Here is a 19,273-nt window from a genome sequence, read left to right on the forward strand (position 1 = left end):
AAAATTTTTTTTTCCCCGGGCCCCTTTAAAAAAAACCCCCAAAAAAATTTTTTTTTTTTAAAATTTTGGGTTTTTTTTAAAAAAAAAAAATTTTTTTTTTTTTTTTCCCTTTTTTTTTTAAAAAAAAAAAAAAAAAGTTTTAAAAATTTTTTGGTTTTTTTTTTTAAAAATTTTTTCCCGTTTTGGTTTTTTTTTTTTTTTTTTTTTAAAAATTTTTTAAAAAATTTTTTTTTTATTTTTTTTTTTTTTAAAAAAAAATTTTTTTTTTTTTTAATTTAAAAAAAAATTTTTCCCTTTTTTTTTTTTTAACAGCAACAGAACTTGGAAAAAATTGGAAAAATGATTTTGATTTATATAGATATTATTTGTCCTATTTTTTGCACCAAAATATAATATGAAATAAATTTTTTAAGTAGATATAAATATGTAATATCATTCTCCTCATGAAATACAAGAACCTTATAAGTATTTCAATATGATCAACTAAAAATATGCTATAATAGTGACGTAATATTTTCCCTCCAAAAAAATACTTACCTTAGTATTTTTTGCGAATTTGATTCTATAAGGAAGAGATCAAACTCACTTCTATCTCATTTTATACTCATGGCGATGAAGGTGTGTCTGGTTCATAAAATAAATATATGCATTTAACCACCATCATCATAACAATGAGATATGTAAAACATATTGTATTCATTTTGTAGCTGGTGTGATTTCTGTAAAAGACAATATTGACTATGAAAGTCTTCGAACACTTAATCAACTAACGTATGACGTCACAGTAACTGCAAACGACGGCAGGGAGAGTTCTATCCCCCAAACAATGACGATACTTGTTACTGATGTAAATGAACAACAGACAGGGTTTGTTAAATCGGTATATGCCATAGAAACAGGAGAAGGAAAGGTAAATCTTATTTTATAGAGCTCTTTATAAGAATTAATGACGAAATGAATCTTCTTACAGAAGACTTTAGGATCTTTTATCCGTGTAATTAGAAACAATTTAATGTTTTAGTCATATAACTCCGTAAAAAAGATTTAAGAATAAAAACATTAAACCATTTAAAGATTTTTACAGTGTGGTTGTGTCTACAGACTAGTATATGTAGCTTGAGTTGCAAAACTTTGTTTAAAATACTTTTGAATGAAATAATATACTTCAGTCAGGAGACGTGTTGACCAATCCCTTTACGGGTACGCAAGTTATAGATCCTGATTTCAATGATGTTCAAACTTTTACCATGGACTGTGGCACCAACCAAGGAAAATTTCGTATGGATCCAAATACAGGTGCATATTGTCAATTTCGTGTAGAAAGTTAGAAACTGCTAAAATTTTATTCATATATAAACATTGAGGTTCTTTATTCAGCAACAATATTGAAATCATTCCTTTTGATTTTTTATTTTAAAAAGGTTCTATAACCCAGTCTGTAGAATACGACCTTGATTCTGTTGGGAAGGAACAGGAAGTAGTGACATGCACAGTCACGGCAACGGACAAAGGCGGACATACTATATCGACTCAACTCTCCATCACAATAAATGAGATAAATGATAACGCACCTGTTCTAGACAAAGGGAGCTACTCTTTCTTCGTTTCACAGTGCGCATCAGTCGGGTCCTCGGCAGGCCAAGTAACTGCCACTGACAAGGACATTAAACAGGAGCACAAGGACGTGACCTTTACTCTCACTTCAGGGGCGGGGTTTTTGGTAGGGAATGATGGTACAATTCATGTTGCTCAAGATTTGTGTGATGTACCCGTGGGCACCAAATATGACCTAACTTTAACTGCAGCTAACGCAGACGGATTACAAGATACTGCTCCAGTTACTATTGTAATCACAGGTATTTTCTTAGATGTTGCTGCGATTTATTTAGTTATTTTTCTGTTAATTTTGGAAGATATCGTAGGTAGATGAAAATCTTTGGTTTTGAGATTCATTGCAATTTTTATCCAAGTTTCAATCGAAAGTAGAACATACCACGTCAATGTATCCTTGCCAAGGTGCCTCTATTATGTGACATCTTTTAATAAGTCTGCATGTTATAGACCCGACTACCACCACTTCTACAACAACCACTACCACCACCACTACGACTGCGCCACCTAGTTCCGGGGGATCAAGTAGCTCCACGGGCGGATTCTTTGACAACCCAGAAAACCTGGCTTGGTTCATACCCACAGTACTTCTGGCAGCTTTGATGGTGGCTCTGTTGATTTACTTCTTGTACAAGTGTTTCCGTCATCCTGGTTTGTTGTCAAGAGTTTGGTAGGTAACATTTTCTGAAAGGTATGACATTTTATATATTTTTAAAGATTTTGTCCCTTACCTCTTTATTTCTTTTACAGCTGCAAGAAGAAAACTTCACCAAAACATAAAGGTACACTGAGAGAAAATAAGTGAAAAATTACCTTTATTGAAGAGATCTTTGAATTTCTATTAAATTTGTCGGAGAATTTTGGAAATTTTACTTACAATTATATATATTTTTCATTGAAAGAGCCAGAGAAGATAAATGGAAAGTACGAGTGGAATGTTTGGTCTCACAGTGACTACACTGATAACAAGTAAGTCGTATTGTATTCTTTCAAAACCTACACCTACAAAGATTACGGTTTCTCTCCTTGTGTAGCTTGTCATGAGGTTTAACAGCAATCTCAGATTTATTTTTTAACAACTTGATAAAGGCAAACTAGAAATTAAATTATTTCTATCTTGTCCTTAGGAAAAGTAATTTTTTACACGAAGGTTCAGTGATATATGTAATTTAATTTCAGCTGTAACACGGCATTTGATTGGTTAAACGGTTTTATCCATTTTGTATAACATAACTTGCCTACGTCACAATGAGTTACGTCAAAAACGTATTACTCCGCTTGACGTTAACTTTAAAATATGCGATTTTTGAAGCCTTTTTCCGAAGGAAAAAATGAAAAGATTGTCACATTGTCTACATTGAAATTAAATTATAAGGAATTAAGCTTATTTCAACTTATGTTATACGATGTAACATAACTTGGGACAGTTTACGCTTTTTTATAAACCGCTTCGCGGTTTATAAAGCGTAAACTGCCCCAAGTTATGTTATATCGTATAACGTAAGTTGAAATAAGCTTCATTCCTTAATTATTTATTCTTTGTGTAAATATGGTTTTCAGTGGTTGTTAAGATTACAACTTATTTATTGTGAATTTTTCATTAACTTGAGCTATAGGGAAAGCTATGTTTAACTATTTTATGATATAAAAGGACTTGAATTTCATATCACATTTAACTTTGTAGTGATTTCATAATTACAACATTAGTATTTTGGTAGTATTATGAGGTAGAGTTTCATTGTTTTTTAGGAATGTACATTTCGTTGTTTTTTTTCTTTTATTTCAATTTTCAGGATCGAGATGCGTTAAAGGTCCTTGTTTGAAGCACCCATTGCCAAAACAGTTGGAGATTTCATCCAGAATATATATAGAACTGAGGAAAAGATATAGAATAATCAACAGATGTTTGAACTTTAGCCTTTCAATTTTCAGAAATGTCATTTGTGTGTGTAAAAGCTGTTTTTGTCGAATAAAGGAATCTGTTTGGAAAAAAATCATGTATATAAGACATTTTTTCATTATTTTTCATTTGTAAAAAAGGATAAAAAAAGATCATACCGAACGTCCTTCATGAAAATAAGTTTATTTATATCGTTGATTTGTTGATAGTTGTATTAATTTATATATAATTTATACGAGTAATGATGACATTTGAGTTGCAAATCTTTTTTTAATATAACTAGGGATGTCAATTTTACTCGGACAGCTTAGTCGAATAGTCGGATGCTTTAGTCGAACGATAGTCGAATATTCGTTTGATTTAATTATTTTTTCATATCATTTTCACTGTCTTTTACAGTCTAGTTTACAATATTTAACCTACGCTATCACCATTATACAACGAATTTCTAAATTGTAAACTTGTACGTAGTACAATAAAAACTGTTCATCAATATGTATCCAATGTATTGGATTTCAAAATTAATGTATCAGCTTCACATTTTATCTAAATGCAGGATATCAAGCGCTCGTAAAATTTTGTCCTTTCTTTACATAACGGTAGTACATGTACCTCGTAATTGAAGCCATTTTCTACGTGTCCGTCAATTTTCTTTGACAGGTAAACAATTAATGTGTGTCTCTTATAAAAACAAAGAGAGAGCAAGAGCTTGGGAAAAATTTTGATTGTTAAATTTTGTGCAAATAATCAATGATTGTATGAAATTAATATCAGAAAAAGAAAACATGGTTTAATTAATCTCAAAACTGACCCCAATTTACATGTATTTACAATTTTGTAATAGTTGTTTAATTAATATTTTTTCTGAATAGTTGTATCACGTCAGATCTTTGTTTGAATCTGCAAAACTAAACAATTGCCCTCTCCATTTAAAACAGTAAGACTTAGACAATCATTAACAAACATGTTTGATTTTCTTTCCCAATCCGTTTGTTTTGTTTGTTTTTTTTTGGGTCATTTTTTGCGGAGAGCTTACTTAAGGAAAGTTTCACTTGAAGACTGTGACAGTGTGTATATGTTTGACTGCATGATTAGGCATATGATAATCATGTTTGATGTTACACTGCAGAATTCAAAATTACTTTGAGGAAACACATTTTTAACGAATAGCCGACTAAAGAAATTTTAGTCGATAGTCGGTATGATCGAACGATAGTCGAGTACTCGAATATTCGTTGACATCCCTAAATATAACAAATTTAATATAATATTTAGGAACAAATACTTTAACGTTGTTAATCTCTAAAATATCAATTGTACGTTGACAGTATATTTAAAACAAATTGGTCTAATTAATTGCATTGCAGATTATAATGACGGAAGAAATCCAAATATCTTTAAATAGCTTGTGTCTGCTAGTAATGCTCCCTACAGGAATTAGGTTGTTTAAAATGTCCTTATTTTACACATGCAACAACATTTGGAGTATTGACAAAAATAAATAATTTCAATGATTTTCAAAAAGAGTTTTATTAACTACATGGTCAACACCTAAAAATATACTTTTACAATACAAATCATTTAATATATATTAGTTATGTGTTAGTGGTTAAGTTCAAACCTCCTGGCTTGGTGTTGTCATTTTTTATGGTAATACAATCATAAGACATTTAATGGCTGTGGTCGCTGTACCTCTGTTTGGAAAGGGGGTTCAGATCTACAAATTATGAGATAACAATGATAAATGTATTTCAAGAAGTTTGTTTTTCCTGCATATACAGTAATAAAATCAATACTTACTTTTACAATGAATTTTAATAAAAAGTATGAAGATAATTTTAACGAACAGTGATCTATATAAAATATCTTTTAACAATAGAAATCTGTGAACATGACTTGCAGATACTTGGAGACTCCAGAGGTGGGATCAGGTGCCAAGGAGGACTAAGCATCCCCTGTTGATCCGTCATACCCGATGGGAGCCTTATGTATTGTTCAGGTAGACGAATCGTTCGGAAAATTTAAACTTTTATGTCCGGTATTTTTGTGCAAATTGCACAACTTTAATGCAAGTGCTCTATGGTATTAAGTGGGGATAAGGAGACAATTTTTCAAGGGTTTACTATTATAATTTGGTAAATATTTTACTATCAATATGATTTGCAAAATAAATTTTAGAAGTAAACGGTGTATGAGCACATGAAAAAATGCTTCCTTTATTTTTTCTAATAATTAAATAAAAATTCTGCAAATGGTATCAAAGAAAATGTCTTTTTTCAAGTACTTTTGTACACTCATGAAATTATGCGCTTTGCAATTGATAATGTTAAAAGTGTTTACAAGTAGTCTGACAATTCATGAATTACTTTCTATAATACTCTGATACGTGTTGTAGTATTTTTAAATATCATTTAATCAGGGCGTTAAAATACATAAAATAAAGTTCCTTATCAATATGGGCAATAATTTCCGTTTTCTTGTACTTTGAAAGTAAGTCCACCAAGCAGAAATGGATATGTGTACCTTTTAAAAATAGCACATCTGCCCTGATCACGTTGAAGTAACTAAAAGAAAAAGAGCTAGTAATGTTAACGTCTTACATGTTACATATATTTCATAGATGATCCACTTAGCCTCTTGCAGGATTTCTTTGACTGTCTAACTCTAAGATTTGCCCTAAGGAGGTATTGTCATAGACAAGTTAGGAGAAAATACAGTGCATAAGATTTTGTTCTTTACTAAAAATTACATAAAATGTTTTCTTTTAACTTCTTTTCACCAATATTATAAACAAAAATAAATATACAACTGTGTGATACGTGATTTATAAACCTATTGCATAATCTTAAACAAATGATATAATTTTTAAAGCAGAAATTCAATCATCTACTATCATTTCCTTATCATACTGATTAAGAACCTTGATATTTTGCGTGTTTCTTTGGTGCAAAAGTCTTATTTGATGTCTACCATTTAATTTCATTTAAGTCCCTCCTATTAGATCCCTCGTTTTGTCTGTATTTGAATTCGTGGTACTTGTAATAGGTTTAATAGGCTAAATAGACGAATCTTTCACATTAGACACGTCTTTTCTTGTGAGGATAATTTAGTTTAAAATGAATACTTAAAAAATATTGTAAAAGACCCGATCTTTCAATTTGCCGACAGAACATTTCCATTATGAATTCTGTCAAAGCAAAATATCAGAACAAATGTTGGGCTAAAAATTAGAAAGGAAGACTTTAACACTTCGTCATAATTGATTTAGTGTGTATAATGATAAAGTAAAGATTTGTACTAGAAAATTAAAAGGCGATTTGCTAACCATCTATCCTTCCGTGTTCTCGGAAGGGGTGAGAAATTAGAAACTTAAGACTACATGAACAATGTAGACAAGACTTGAAACTATGTCGTCTTTGTTTGAAAGGAGCATCTATATACAGTGTAACTGTATTTTGGTAAAATCTCGTTTAAATTTTTACATCTGGAAATCTAACATATACTCACAGTTCACTTTCCAAGGAATTCTCTAAAATAGCATTTTTGTATCTAATACTTTTAATATACCAGTCAACCAATGTGAATTCGGTCTACCCTTCCTTAACTGGATTCCTAAACTCCCTAAAAATCCTTCCAAACAAAGACATATTGCTGGGTCCAAAAAATGCTCTACCAAGCCCCCATTTTTACTCCTTACAAGAACTGAGTTGCTCTAAAGGTGAAATTTCAGACGTACTGTGCTATGTCATAATGTAGAAGTGGTGTAAATCAGGTAAGCATCCTCAAAAACTGCAAAGAACTTTTAGAATGTTAAAACTCAAAATTTTGAATGTGTATAACATTAAATCCCAATTTTAACACTTCATACAACAATTCCTAAATAAAATCTCAACATTCTGGTATCATAGAGACAACTGTTTCTTCAATAAAAACGGAGCTCAGAAATTTTTCAATCTTGTGATTGGTCATCAGCAAAAGGCCTAAATTTTTCTTCAAAACAAAAGTCCTAGCTGGAGGATGTGAACGAGCAAACATTCATGCTGCTCTTAATTAATTGAGTTTTTGAAAGTGCATGTCTTTTTTGCCAATACACGGTTCGACTTTGAAAGTCTGTCTTGGAATATACAGTAATTGCTATGTCGACTAATTTTATTCCTTGAAATACTAGTATGTTTAAGGCGACCATTTGGGAAAACCCTGATGTGATTTCTTTTTAGTTCTTTAATTGTACTCTCTCAATCGAGTTATGTCATCGAAATGTTGATTCAAAGGAGAGAATCATAAATATTACAGATGTAATATAATATTTGGTATACCTTATATAAATACGGTAACAAATAAATTCGGTCGACATGGTAAACAGTGAATTTATGTAGCCAATTAAGATTAAGTAAAAGAAGGAGAATTGCATAGTAACATGATCATATTTAATAGGAAAGAATGCAAAAATTAAAACGTGACAAGAAATGAAAGTACAAGAGGAAGTATGAACAGAGCGGGTTTAGTTTAGATTTATTTAACTACAGCTGTGAACATGTCTAATGAGACGGAGGATAAAACTAAACAAAATAATGAACGTGATATGGGTAGCAAAGACCTTATTGTACCCACTGAATTTGGTAAGTATTTTACTTATGTATTCTAAATTTATAAAATCAAGAAACTGAGCTTTAAAGCCTTGTAATGATTTTTTTTTTCATTTTTTCAATTCAATTTTGCATGGAGTTGATCATTTCTATTCTTACCATAACTAATAAAAATTCTAAAAAATAAGGATGTATATTTATTTTTATAAAATAAACAACAATTCTGTATAAATGTTCCTGTTATGTAATATAATAACACATATCTGTAACTTTTTTCAGGTGCCGGGTTGATAACAACTATATGTCTGACTGTACTTGTAATGGTTAACCTTATCTTTACTTTCTTCTTCTACCGCGCATGGAAGAAAAGGTAAATATTTCACATAACTTGAAAATAACCAAGTGTTGAAAAACTTTATTATTTGAACACAATAATTAACGATTATGAATATAATTTGATTCACATAAACACTATAGACCCAGTATTTAAAGTTTTCTTTCCAATTTTTGCACTTAAAATGAAAGATAAAAAACTAATCTGCATGCTTCAGTATGTTACATGTCTTGACATTTAGAAGTTCTTAATTCTGCATGAACATCAAAAACTCAAGTATACTAAAAAGCTAATAGAATAAATGAGCTGATCTTCAGGTTTTGAAAGTGCATGTCTTGATTTTCTAGAGCCGTAATGTCGATATTTTTAAGCATAATTTCTTTATTGTTGATACTCAGTAATTATTTTCAGTTTTGATTGGTGTTTTATTGAATCTTTGACTACTTTTTTATTGCTTCAATACGTTTCGCTGCAACCCATACAGATAATAAAAAGGTCAAATAATATTAGAAAAAAAAATAAAATAGATTAAAGTAACAAAATATCTTCTAGATGTGCAATAAGTTTTCTTCTGATTTTTTAGCTCACCTGAGTCGAAGGCTCAAGTGAGCTTTTCTGATCAGATTTTGTCTGGCGTCCGTCTGTCTGTAAACTTTTCACAATTTCGACTTCTTCTCAAGAACCGCTGGACCAATTTCAATCAAACTTGCCACAAAGTATCCTTGGGTAAAGGGGATTCAAGTTTGTTCAAATGAAGGGCCACGCCCCATTCCGAGGGGAAATAATTGAAAATTACTAAAAAAAATTAATGGCATCTTTCAAAAATCTTCTTCTCAAGAACCACTGGGCCAGGAAAGATGAAACTTATCTGGAAGCATTCTCAGGTAGTGTACATTCAAGTTTGTTCATATCATGACCCCAGGGAGTAGGACAGGGACAATGGACGATCAAAGTTTTACATAGGAATATATTAGGAAAAATCTTTAAAAATCTTCTTCTTGAGAACAGCAAAGCCATGATTGGTCATATTTATATGGAAGCATCCTCGGGTAGTGTAGATTCAAGTTTGTTCAAATCATGACCCTGGGGGAAGGGCGGGGCCACAATGGACGATCAAAATTTTACATAGGAATATATAGGAAAATCTTTAAAAATCTTCTCTTGAGAACAGCAAAGCCATGATTGGTCATATTTATATGGAAGCATCCTCAGGTAGAGTAGATTCAAGTTTGTTCAAACCATGACCCCCGGGGACAGGGCGGGGCCACAATGGATGATCAAACATATGATTATTTTCGAAAAATCTATAAAAATCTGAAAGATGATTGGCGGTTTTCTGGGAAGTACAATAAGCCTAATATTTCAGATTTTGGAAATCTATGTTAACCCTAACGGTCAATAATGATATTTTTTTTACTAAGGCTTGGTTCCCATCTCCTCTTACATTTTATGCAGTAGCCTTATATTTTTTGGAAGTTGATTGGGTGTGTCCAGGGCATAAGCAATAAGGTTTCTGAATTATTTTCTCCAGGGGATGTTAGATTTGGGTCGAGAAATTTTCTCTCACTTTTTTTTAAACAGAAAACCCTGTCATGGTTCCCAGAACTCCGCTAACATTTTATACAGCAGCTTAATTATCTTTTGGGAGAGGATAAGTGGTGTGTGTATGTGGTTACACAGATTCATCCATGGGGTTAATTAATAGTCAAAAAATGATTTTTTTTTCCAAAAACAATCTGAAAAACCTATATATAATTTTAAGGTAATATCAAATCATCGGAAATCTCGATTTTTTTTTAAATTGGTTTCAAGTAGTTCAAGATAACGAGTGTTGATTGTGTCTATTTTTCGCTATCATGGTAACACAGTTTTAGGAAATTAAAAAAACAGATAAAAAGAATCTTATATCCTAGTATAGTCTATTTTTGCTGTCTTATTAGAAACTCATTAAAACTGTAGGAAGAGCAATATTTCGAAATCTTGAAACTACACTAGGTTTTGAAGCTTTCGAAAAAAAAGCCATTCCAAGTATTTTTTTTTATATCTTTTTAAAGTTAACCCATCTTTCAAAAACTTACCAACTTTTCGCAAAACGCACACAGGCTAAAAAGTAAGAAGAATGAGAAAGACGAATTCAAAGGATTTTTTTCATTACTAGAATCTCATTATAAACACAGATTTGAAGTTGATATTTTCTGTATCATATCAAGACTTATATATTTTAATAACATTTCACACAAAAATATATTGAAATTTTTTTCCATCTTAAAGTTATTGAAACTTCAAATTTTTGGATGGGTTTGATTAACATATCCTTGCACTCTCACAAATTTTGCTTTTATTCTTAATACTTAGAAAAAGTGGCAATCTTGTTGTATATAAATGAAAATATATCGTCATTCCGCGCTAAGTGTTGTGTACAGAGTTTAGCAAATTGATCACACCAGTGAAACGTACACAGTTTTTGTAAACAGGACATGAGCTCTATTATTGTTGATGTTTACGATTCAACGGGTGCGTTCAGTTGTTAAAGTCTGCTTACGATAACTGCACGGACTGACAATATATTGTGCGTATGTTTTGCTTTCGATCATTTCTACTCTGAATTTTCTAGATTATAGTTTTTATATTTTTCATTTATTGTTTTATTATCGTTTAACTTTGCAGACGTTCGTGTAGCTCGAATTACGACCCTTTTTTTTTCACAAGTGATCTACATATTGACGTCATTTTCATATTGTGACGTCACAAACATGGGGCTCAAAACATTTCATCTGAACTGTGGTTTTGTAAAAATAGAATTAGGTCGCGAACTTTTTGATCACCCCTCATACCTACCAACTTTTCGCAAAACACACATGCCAAAATGTAAAACACTGAAATAGACGTCATTCAAAGGATTTCTTTTCATTTATCTTTTTTTCTCCATAAAGGAGGAATTTGCCCTTCATTTGAACAAAATAAAATTTCTTTCCCACAGGATACGTTTGAGGTCATTTTTGGTTATATCATCCATTGGAAATGAAAAGTTGATATCACCTCTTCGTATTTAATCGGTAATACATGTATCACTTATTCGAATAAGTGATATCACCTATTCGAATAGGCGATATCACCCTATTCAGTTTGATTTAGTGATATCACAAATTCGAATAGGTAATATCACCTATTTGTATTCCATACCAAAATAAATAATTTCACTCCGTCACGGGAAACTTTCAAGCCGCGCCCAGTCTGCATATGGAACACACAGCCTACGGCGATCACTGATCACTGGTTTTCAAGTGTCAGACAATAGGTTTGATTTGTGTAAGGTCAAGGGGAGATAATATCCTTAAAAAGTGTTTTAAAACAAAAAAAATGTTTTGTCTTTGACCTTTTATCCTTAAAAATTAGTTCAAACTCTGGTCAGACCCTTCTCCAGAATGAAATATGAGCCACACTGAGCCATAAGGAGACAAAGTTTGCTTTGTCCAAAGACTTTACTCAAAAAGGTATTTTGAAAAAAAAAAATCTGTCCCTGAACACTCTCTACCCATGGGTACTTTCAAGGTCAATGGGAGACAAAAAAGTTTCTTATAAAAACGTTCGTTTTCTGACCTTAACCATTCAACTAGAAATTGTTCAAAATCTCTTTTATACTCAATGATACGCTCTATTCATGAGATTGAGCCAAACTGAGCAAGGAAAAGGAAAAGGATTTTAAACAGCTATTTTTACCTTGACTTTGCTTGGAAAGCCGACTCGAGTCACTGTTCATCCCCCAAATATGGGGGAAGAGGAAAAATATAAACCACATAAAGATTGTTATAATTTAAATTTTAAAGGGGTGGGAGTGGAGCTGAATTTAAAGTAAAACTCACATACAACTAAATTATTCCCGTCCAAAAAAATGCAATAATGCAAGAGAACCCAATTACATATGCATATTCTGAGATTTTTTTATTTGAGTAGATGCTTTTGCATCCATAGATTAACATTTCAACAAAGTTACCATGCACTTAGAGTATCATTTACCATTTTACAAAACATGAACAGATTCATAAACTTCCAAATTAGTTTTTTGTGTCCTCCTTCGAAGAAGGGGGGGGGGGCATATTGCTTTGCTGCTATCTGTCGGTCGGTTTGTCTTTCGGTCCAGCGTTATGCCCTTTGGAGTTAGAAGAATTCAAATTATTTGAGGGATGGGGTCAAAAGTGTTTTACAAATTGTTTTAAATATTAGTGTAAATAAACACTCTCGAAAAATCTTTCTCAAAGAGTCCTTTTAAGTTTCGTAGAGGTATTGAATTAGTATTGATATAATAAGGCAAAAGATCTATTGGTCAGATGCACACCTGTGTACTTTTGCTCAGTTGATTGTGCATGAGTATAGTTTAATAGATTATATAATAATTATCATGGCATTTCATTGCTCAAGTAGAGGGGAGCTGAAATTTAGATGCAAACACTTATGTGCGGGTATTTATATGGAGTTGGGTATTTATAATCAAAACCAATGTTTATTTGGTTTTGTCTAGTACATACATGTATGAGCATTTAGGGAAAGCCAAAATTAAAACAACTATTTCTTTCTATACAGACAGGAAGTGCGTCGAAGACAAAGCGCGATTGAAATGAACACCAATAATTCATACAGTGCACTTGAGCGCATGCCCGGACATGTTTACTCCGACGTCCGGGATTCAAGTATAAGCTTACAGTCTGGAAGATACGCAACAATCCAATCTGTAACGAAAGCAAAGGAACCAGAAATTTCTAAAGAAAGTGGGCCACCGCTCAGAGCAGTTAAAAGGGACAGATTGAAAACTCTGACAACACTATTTTCATTGCACTCGAATGATGTTAATCGCACAGTTTCAAGACTGAAAGCCATTGAAACGGGTGTTCGATGAGTTTCGATGGTCATTGTAATACTAGTACTTTATTTGACTATGCATATCCTAAATATAGTGAATAAAAACATTTGTTGAGTGATAAACTGTTTCTTGGAATATTGTTTTGGGATTTTTATGCATGGTTCTTTTATAAAATGGAATAGATTTATCCATTTCTGAATTTTTCAAGTATATTTTTAAGACTTGTAATCTACATTATCTTGCTAGGGTCGAGGATACAGGCACACCTTCTTATATTTTAAAGCATATGATAGCTTAATGCCAACCTAATAGTCTTTATACTGTATGGTTGAGTAAGTATCAATTTTACTCAATAATCACTTGGAAACGAGGAAATCTATGGCTTCCTTGTGATATTTATCTGTTTTTCAAGTGCTGGACAAGAGATTTTCTATATAAACCTTATATTTCACAAGAGGGACTACGATTTTAAAAAATCAGATTTGTTAACAGAAAAATATTTTCTAGGAAAAACGCCATGCTTTTCAAGAAACTTTTAAAACAGTACACGTAATCTAAAACGAAATATGTTATCTGTCGTAAGTCCTTTACGAACTACCAAGAGGAACATTCATATTTGTCGCCTATGCTCTTATGAATTTGTCTTGACGTTAACATTTACAGATCTCTTTCAAGCTACAATTAAGGTAGTACACAATATATAGACCAAATTTTCCCCTAAATTCAAATTTTCTGAAACTTTACATTTTGTTCTAGGATACAAAATCTCTCTCCATATATTATGAAAGAAATTCAACTCACATTTTTTGCCCATATAGTTTGAAATATGGCCTATCAGACCCCTGTAAGAAGATTGTGAAATCAGACATTCGCTTTGTGAATGAGCCTCATTTCAAAATTATCAATCGATCCATTGCAATTTTGTGTGATGCGATTTATAAAGACAACCCCTTTGTTATTTACATGTAAATTCAATAAGTTATATATAAATACTGGTGAATTTGAGTAAAATATCCACATGTAAATATGCTACACTTTAAGTTTTATTAAGAGAAAATGTATGATTCAATTTTTTCAAAAAATCAACAAATTGATTCAAATGGAACTCGGAATGCAGACTTTTTATATACGTTTCCAAATATCAGCTCTCTACTATTTACATGTATGAATCACAAGTTATACTGCATTTAATAACAGACGTGTATTTTGCATTTAGACGGCAGAAGGCCCTTCTAAAATGTAAACTTCCAAGTGACCAATATATAGGATGTCTCTGATCTTTTTTTTTTTTTTTTTTTTTTTTTTTTTTTTACAAAATATGACAAATACATGGATTCATTAAGAAATGAGTTAAAATGGAATTCACGGGTCTTTTGTCCTACCGTTTAAATATTAACTAATTACATGATGTTTTCTTTCCTTATTAAGTTCCTAATAGTCGTTGAATTTTTCAACATACTAGTAATCAAATTCTTAACTAGTCCGATGGTCCTTTTTAAGCTTAAAATACATGTTTAAAACTTTTTTTTAGAAGTGTCAGTGTGGTTATTTCCATTCTTATGTCGATTAAATATATACCGCTGAGCTTGAGATAAAAGATACCACAGAATCTGACACATCTGTTTCATACTTGGATATTTTATTTGAAAAGGACGTTAATGGTATTCTAACAACCAAGCTCTACGGTAAACGTGATGACTTTAACTACTTTTCAATCGTCAACTTCCCTTACTTACGCTGCAGTATACCTTCATCACCGGCATACTGAATTTATGTCTCTCAGTTGATTCGATACTCAAGAACATGCTCTACGTATGTACAAATTTTTACACAAGGTAAATTATTGAAAAAAATGTTGATGAAACAAGGATATCAGATATCAGTAGTCTCGTTTAAAATCATCATTTCGTAAGTTCCATAGTCGATACGATGACCTTGTCAGCAAATACAATTTATCATTGAGTCAAATACTGACTGACGTTTTTCATACCAATTGTTAGTCCATTACTTACACTCTGATGATTTTCCGTTATTTTCCGACCATGACAAGGAGCACATGACGGGTGATACCGGTCGGCAGGGGATGCTCACTTCTCCATGACACCCGATCCCACCTTTTGGATGTTTGCTCAGCTCCTACATTTTGTATTGATAACGGATTTTTGAGCTTGAACACTATCCGTTATCTGCATATATTTAACTTATCATTTTGTCTTTAAATGTTAAAATTGAAATGTTTTACTGCTCATAAAATTCGAACTTTCATGGTCATTTTGAGCCTTTACTTGGCACTCAGAACCTCAATACCTGCCGTGCCACGAGACCTCGGTTTTAAGATCTTATCCGAAGGACCTACAACTTTCACTTTAAGTGCCGAGCACATCAAAGTGTGGTAAATAACAGTCAATATGATTTAAGTGATTTGTATATCCAATCCACGATAAAATCAAAATATTTTCCTTGTATTGAAAAATAAAATTTTTATGTATAAATAATATATTTCCTACTTAAACTAATGGTACGTAGTTCCTGGAACCGGGTATTTATTTAAATGACGAGATGATTCACTAGAATGTATCATGCTGGTCTTTTGGACATGTACCGTTAATGACTTCTCTCTCACGGAGATCCATACCTTGCGTTCTATGTTTTTAATGATGTTGCTTTGGAATGGTAAGTATCATGGTCACAATTTAGCATTATTGTTTCCAGTTTTATTCTGGCACCATTACAAGTACAAACGGTTTTCAAAACATACACTTAACAACTCGTAAATTTTGGTAAAAGAAATACCCCGTATAAGTGGAAATTTTAGCGAGACGCAAATATAGCGATTTGTTCTTAAAAATTGGTATTTTATTTTTAGCGAGATGAGATGTAATTTTAGCGATTTTAGAAAACTCTCTAAAGAAGCTATTAAAATTAAAGCGCAATTAATTTTTAGCGATATTTAATTTTAGCGAACTTGGCACCCTCGCTAATAATGCCAAAATTAAATCCTCGCTAAAAATTCTACTTATACGGTAGATTGTAATTTACAAATCGTTATAATTGAAAACAGCTTTTGAAACATACATATACACTAGACAAATTGTCAAATTATTTGGTTAAAGAGCAATCAATATTTTTATCGTCTTTTAGGATTGCATGCTGAGAAAGATGATGCATTAAAATACTCGCCTTGGTCATCATGGAGCTGCTGTTATGAGGATGATTTATATAGAGCAAGGAACTGCTTGACAAGCTGCACAGACGCAAAACTCTTCGATAGAAAACCGTGTGAAATACATAACTGTGGTATGGCAATTAATATTCATATTGAAATTGTATTATATGTCGCTATGTATGGACGTTATGTGTGTTTAACATAATTATACATAAGATATATGTACTTCGATTATTGTTTATATGCATACTGTATATCTTTTGAAATCTGATATCAAGCTTCCTTGGACAAAATAAATTCTCTGAACTTGAAATATATCATTATTAGGAATCCCGTACACTTTTAAATCATAAATTTGTAACAAATATGAATTCAAATTACTGGTATTACATAAAATTGTACTTATTTCTTCGTTCTCAAAGGAATGTCTCAACATATAGGAGAGCAAAATTTGAGATCTACGGAAGCCAAACCAAATACAACAGTTTCCACAAAAACTCCACCCACAGTCACTGTATTTGGTACGTATATCTCAGCATTGAAATACTCAAAAATGGATAAGACATGGAAACTATCAAAGACAACTCGACAAAATTTGTATGTGTGTTCTCCCTTATTGTATTTTTTATTTGTGACAAACATATGTGGAACTAATAACTAATTTCTATTAATAAACATATTTTAAAAGTTGCAGCATTACAAAGAATCTATTTTAAAAAAGATAAGAAAATTTCACTGATACTGAAGATCGTCAAGAGTCATTCGTATGGCAAATTGCCAATAATCATACTACTATAATCAAGAAATTTATTTTTTTTCAAACCATGCTTCTGCAGAGAACCTGTTTTACACGAGTGATGTCAAAAGAAGATATAACCATCTTGATGTTGGCACTGTCGAATTTGCATCATCATCTACATTTGGTAAGTCACCTAGCAAATATATCCTCCACGAAGTTATATTCGATATCTTTTAAAACCTCCACAAATCAAATCCCCACGAACCATAACTTCTCTCCAAAACCTCCAAAATTTGACCCTGCAAAAATAAGTATCACTTTATTTACTTTCTTATAGGTATTGGAATGATTACAACGCTTTGTGTATCCGTGCTGGTGATTGCTAATTTTGTCTTCACATTGTTTTTCTACCGCGCTTGGAAGAAAAAGTATTCAATTAATTGTTTATGCATTACTATATCTTTTCATTATCTATTTAAAGTAAAAAAAAAAATTATAAACAAAATTGTGTAACGATTGAAACCTTTATTTCAATATAAAACTGACAATTTCACCTAACTGACCATACCGACTTTTTTAAAAAGAAAATTATAACAGAATTAATAACATATTATACGTGTATTATAAATAAAATCTTGAGGTGATGATCAAGAGGTAACGAAGTTTATTTATTATAACATAGACAAAAAATACGTCGCAGACAAAGTGGCATTGAAAGAAAACGTACATACAATATACTGGAGCAGTCTAGAAAGTCAAATCAACACCTATACAACAACAACATGCCAGAAAAGATGTCTAGAAGATCAACAGACGACATTTACTCTAACGTCAGAGAATCCATGTCGCTGTCCTCCTCCTGCCGATCTGATACTTACACGACAATTGAATCCAAAGACAGGAATACGTACACGGACATCAATTTCTCTGACAGCTTTGTACCACCACTCAGAAAGGGGAAGAGGGATAATCTCAAAACTCTGACGACGTTATTTGAAACGCATTCCCCTGAAGTTCTCCGCACCATTTCAAAATTAAAAACTGTAAAAGTTGTTAGTGAGCCATGAATTCTGTTACCTATCTTTTATGATTCTTTTTGTACATACATGTATATAAATAGGTACACATGCATGAAGCAAAGGGTCGGTATCTTCGATAAATGCTTTGAAAAGTGGAATGCTTTCAGTCCCATAGAACTTGTCCCGAGTTATCGAAGAACAATTCATTCTCTCTAGAGACCAGAGTCAGCTCTAGAATCGTGAAGTAAGGAGTTGGTCCTTACTTCGAAGCTTTGAATCCCACGAAAAAGATACCTTCTTGCTCAATAGCCCTGGGGCCGAGTATATGTCAAAATTTGCATCTCACCATTGACAGGTGGTGGCGTCTCCATAGGAGTGAAAAATCGTCGAGAGAGACATGAAACAACAAAACAAATTGAAACAAGACTTGGTGATTTCCTTAATAATCTGTATTAACACTCTTAATGCAGATGCATCGGAAAAGGTCCACCATAAACAGATTTCTTTTACTTATCAAGAGGTGCAAGAAACTTTCTAATTTTGACATTCTTCATAATCCATTTTCTGTTGTTTGAATTTTCAAATATGTCTGTTATCAAAATACATTTGACTTCTTTTCATTCAAATTGTTCATTTTAATGTTTATCATATTCTGGTTATAAAATGACGTTAAATTAAACGCTTGTAAATGATATTTGTCAGAAAGTATTCCTTTCAGACAGGCCCTCGAGTAATTTTGTTCTTATTGCATATTTGAGAAAAGAGGTAACTTACTCACGCAATAATGTATAGTGTATGATACTAGTATCTAGAATTCGTAATATTTATAAAGTATCGGCTGTAATTTTAGAAATAATTGTCAGAAAAAGGAATTAACCCTTCTTACTCTTATGCCCTGTTCACATGGAGAGTTTGATTCGCAGCAAATTAATGCGAAGTAAACTAATGCGAATTAAATTGCGTTCACACGACAGCTAATGCGAAATATATACATTTGTGGTATCTTTCCATTATATAAACATACAGAGAGAAATTATCTTCAATTCTGTATGAAGTTTGT

General features: G+C 31.9%; 3 protein-coding genes across 3 annotated transcripts in view; all 3 read left to right on the top strand.

The window, feature by feature from the left end:
- LOC134278309 (cadherin EGF LAG seven-pass G-type receptor 2-like) overlaps positions 1-2,416 on the top strand; it is a 9,437-nt gene extending 7,021 nt beyond the window's left edge. The window contains exons 8-12 of the mRNA XM_062760621.1: positions 708-910; positions 1,170-1,296; positions 1,422-1,856; positions 2,062-2,281; positions 2,362-2,416. Coding sequence (XP_062616605.1) covers positions 708-910; positions 1,170-1,296; positions 1,422-1,856; positions 2,062-2,281; positions 2,362-2,416 — 1,040 coding nt within the window. The remainder of the gene's footprint in view (positions 1-707; positions 911-1,169; positions 1,297-1,421; positions 1,857-2,061; positions 2,282-2,361) is intronic.
- Positions 2,417-7,883: 5,467 nt separating this feature from the next.
- LOC134278306 (uncharacterized) lies at positions 7,884-13,411 on the top strand. The gene is made up of 3 exons (XM_062760619.1): positions 7,884-8,130; positions 8,377-8,467; positions 13,013-13,411. The coding sequence occupies exons 1-3, from the start codon at positions 8,046-8,048 to the stop codon at positions 13,323-13,325; spliced, it is 489 nt and encodes a 162-aa protein (XP_062616603.1). The 5' UTR covers positions 7,884-8,045; the 3' UTR covers positions 13,326-13,411.
- Positions 13,412-15,783: 2,372 nt separating this feature from the next.
- LOC134278307 (uncharacterized) lies at positions 15,784-18,792 on the top strand. The gene is made up of 6 exons (XM_062760620.1): positions 15,784-15,962; positions 16,431-16,586; positions 16,878-16,976; positions 17,292-17,378; positions 17,532-17,622; positions 17,877-18,792. The coding sequence occupies exons 1-6, from the start codon at positions 15,869-15,871 to the stop codon at positions 18,259-18,261; spliced, it is 912 nt and encodes a 303-aa protein (XP_062616604.1). The 5' UTR covers positions 15,784-15,868; the 3' UTR covers positions 18,262-18,792.
- The last annotated feature ends 481 nt before the right edge of the window (positions 18,793-19,273 follow it).

Source organism: Saccostrea cucullata, unplaced genomic scaffold (assembly GCF_032062105.1).
Source record: "Saccostrea cucullata isolate Sc308-1 unplaced genomic scaffold, CSIRO_AGI_Scuc_v1 ctg12462, whole genome shotgun sequence".
Taxonomy (NCBI): Eukaryota; Metazoa; Mollusca; class Bivalvia; order Ostreida; family Ostreidae; genus Saccostrea; species Saccostrea cuccullata.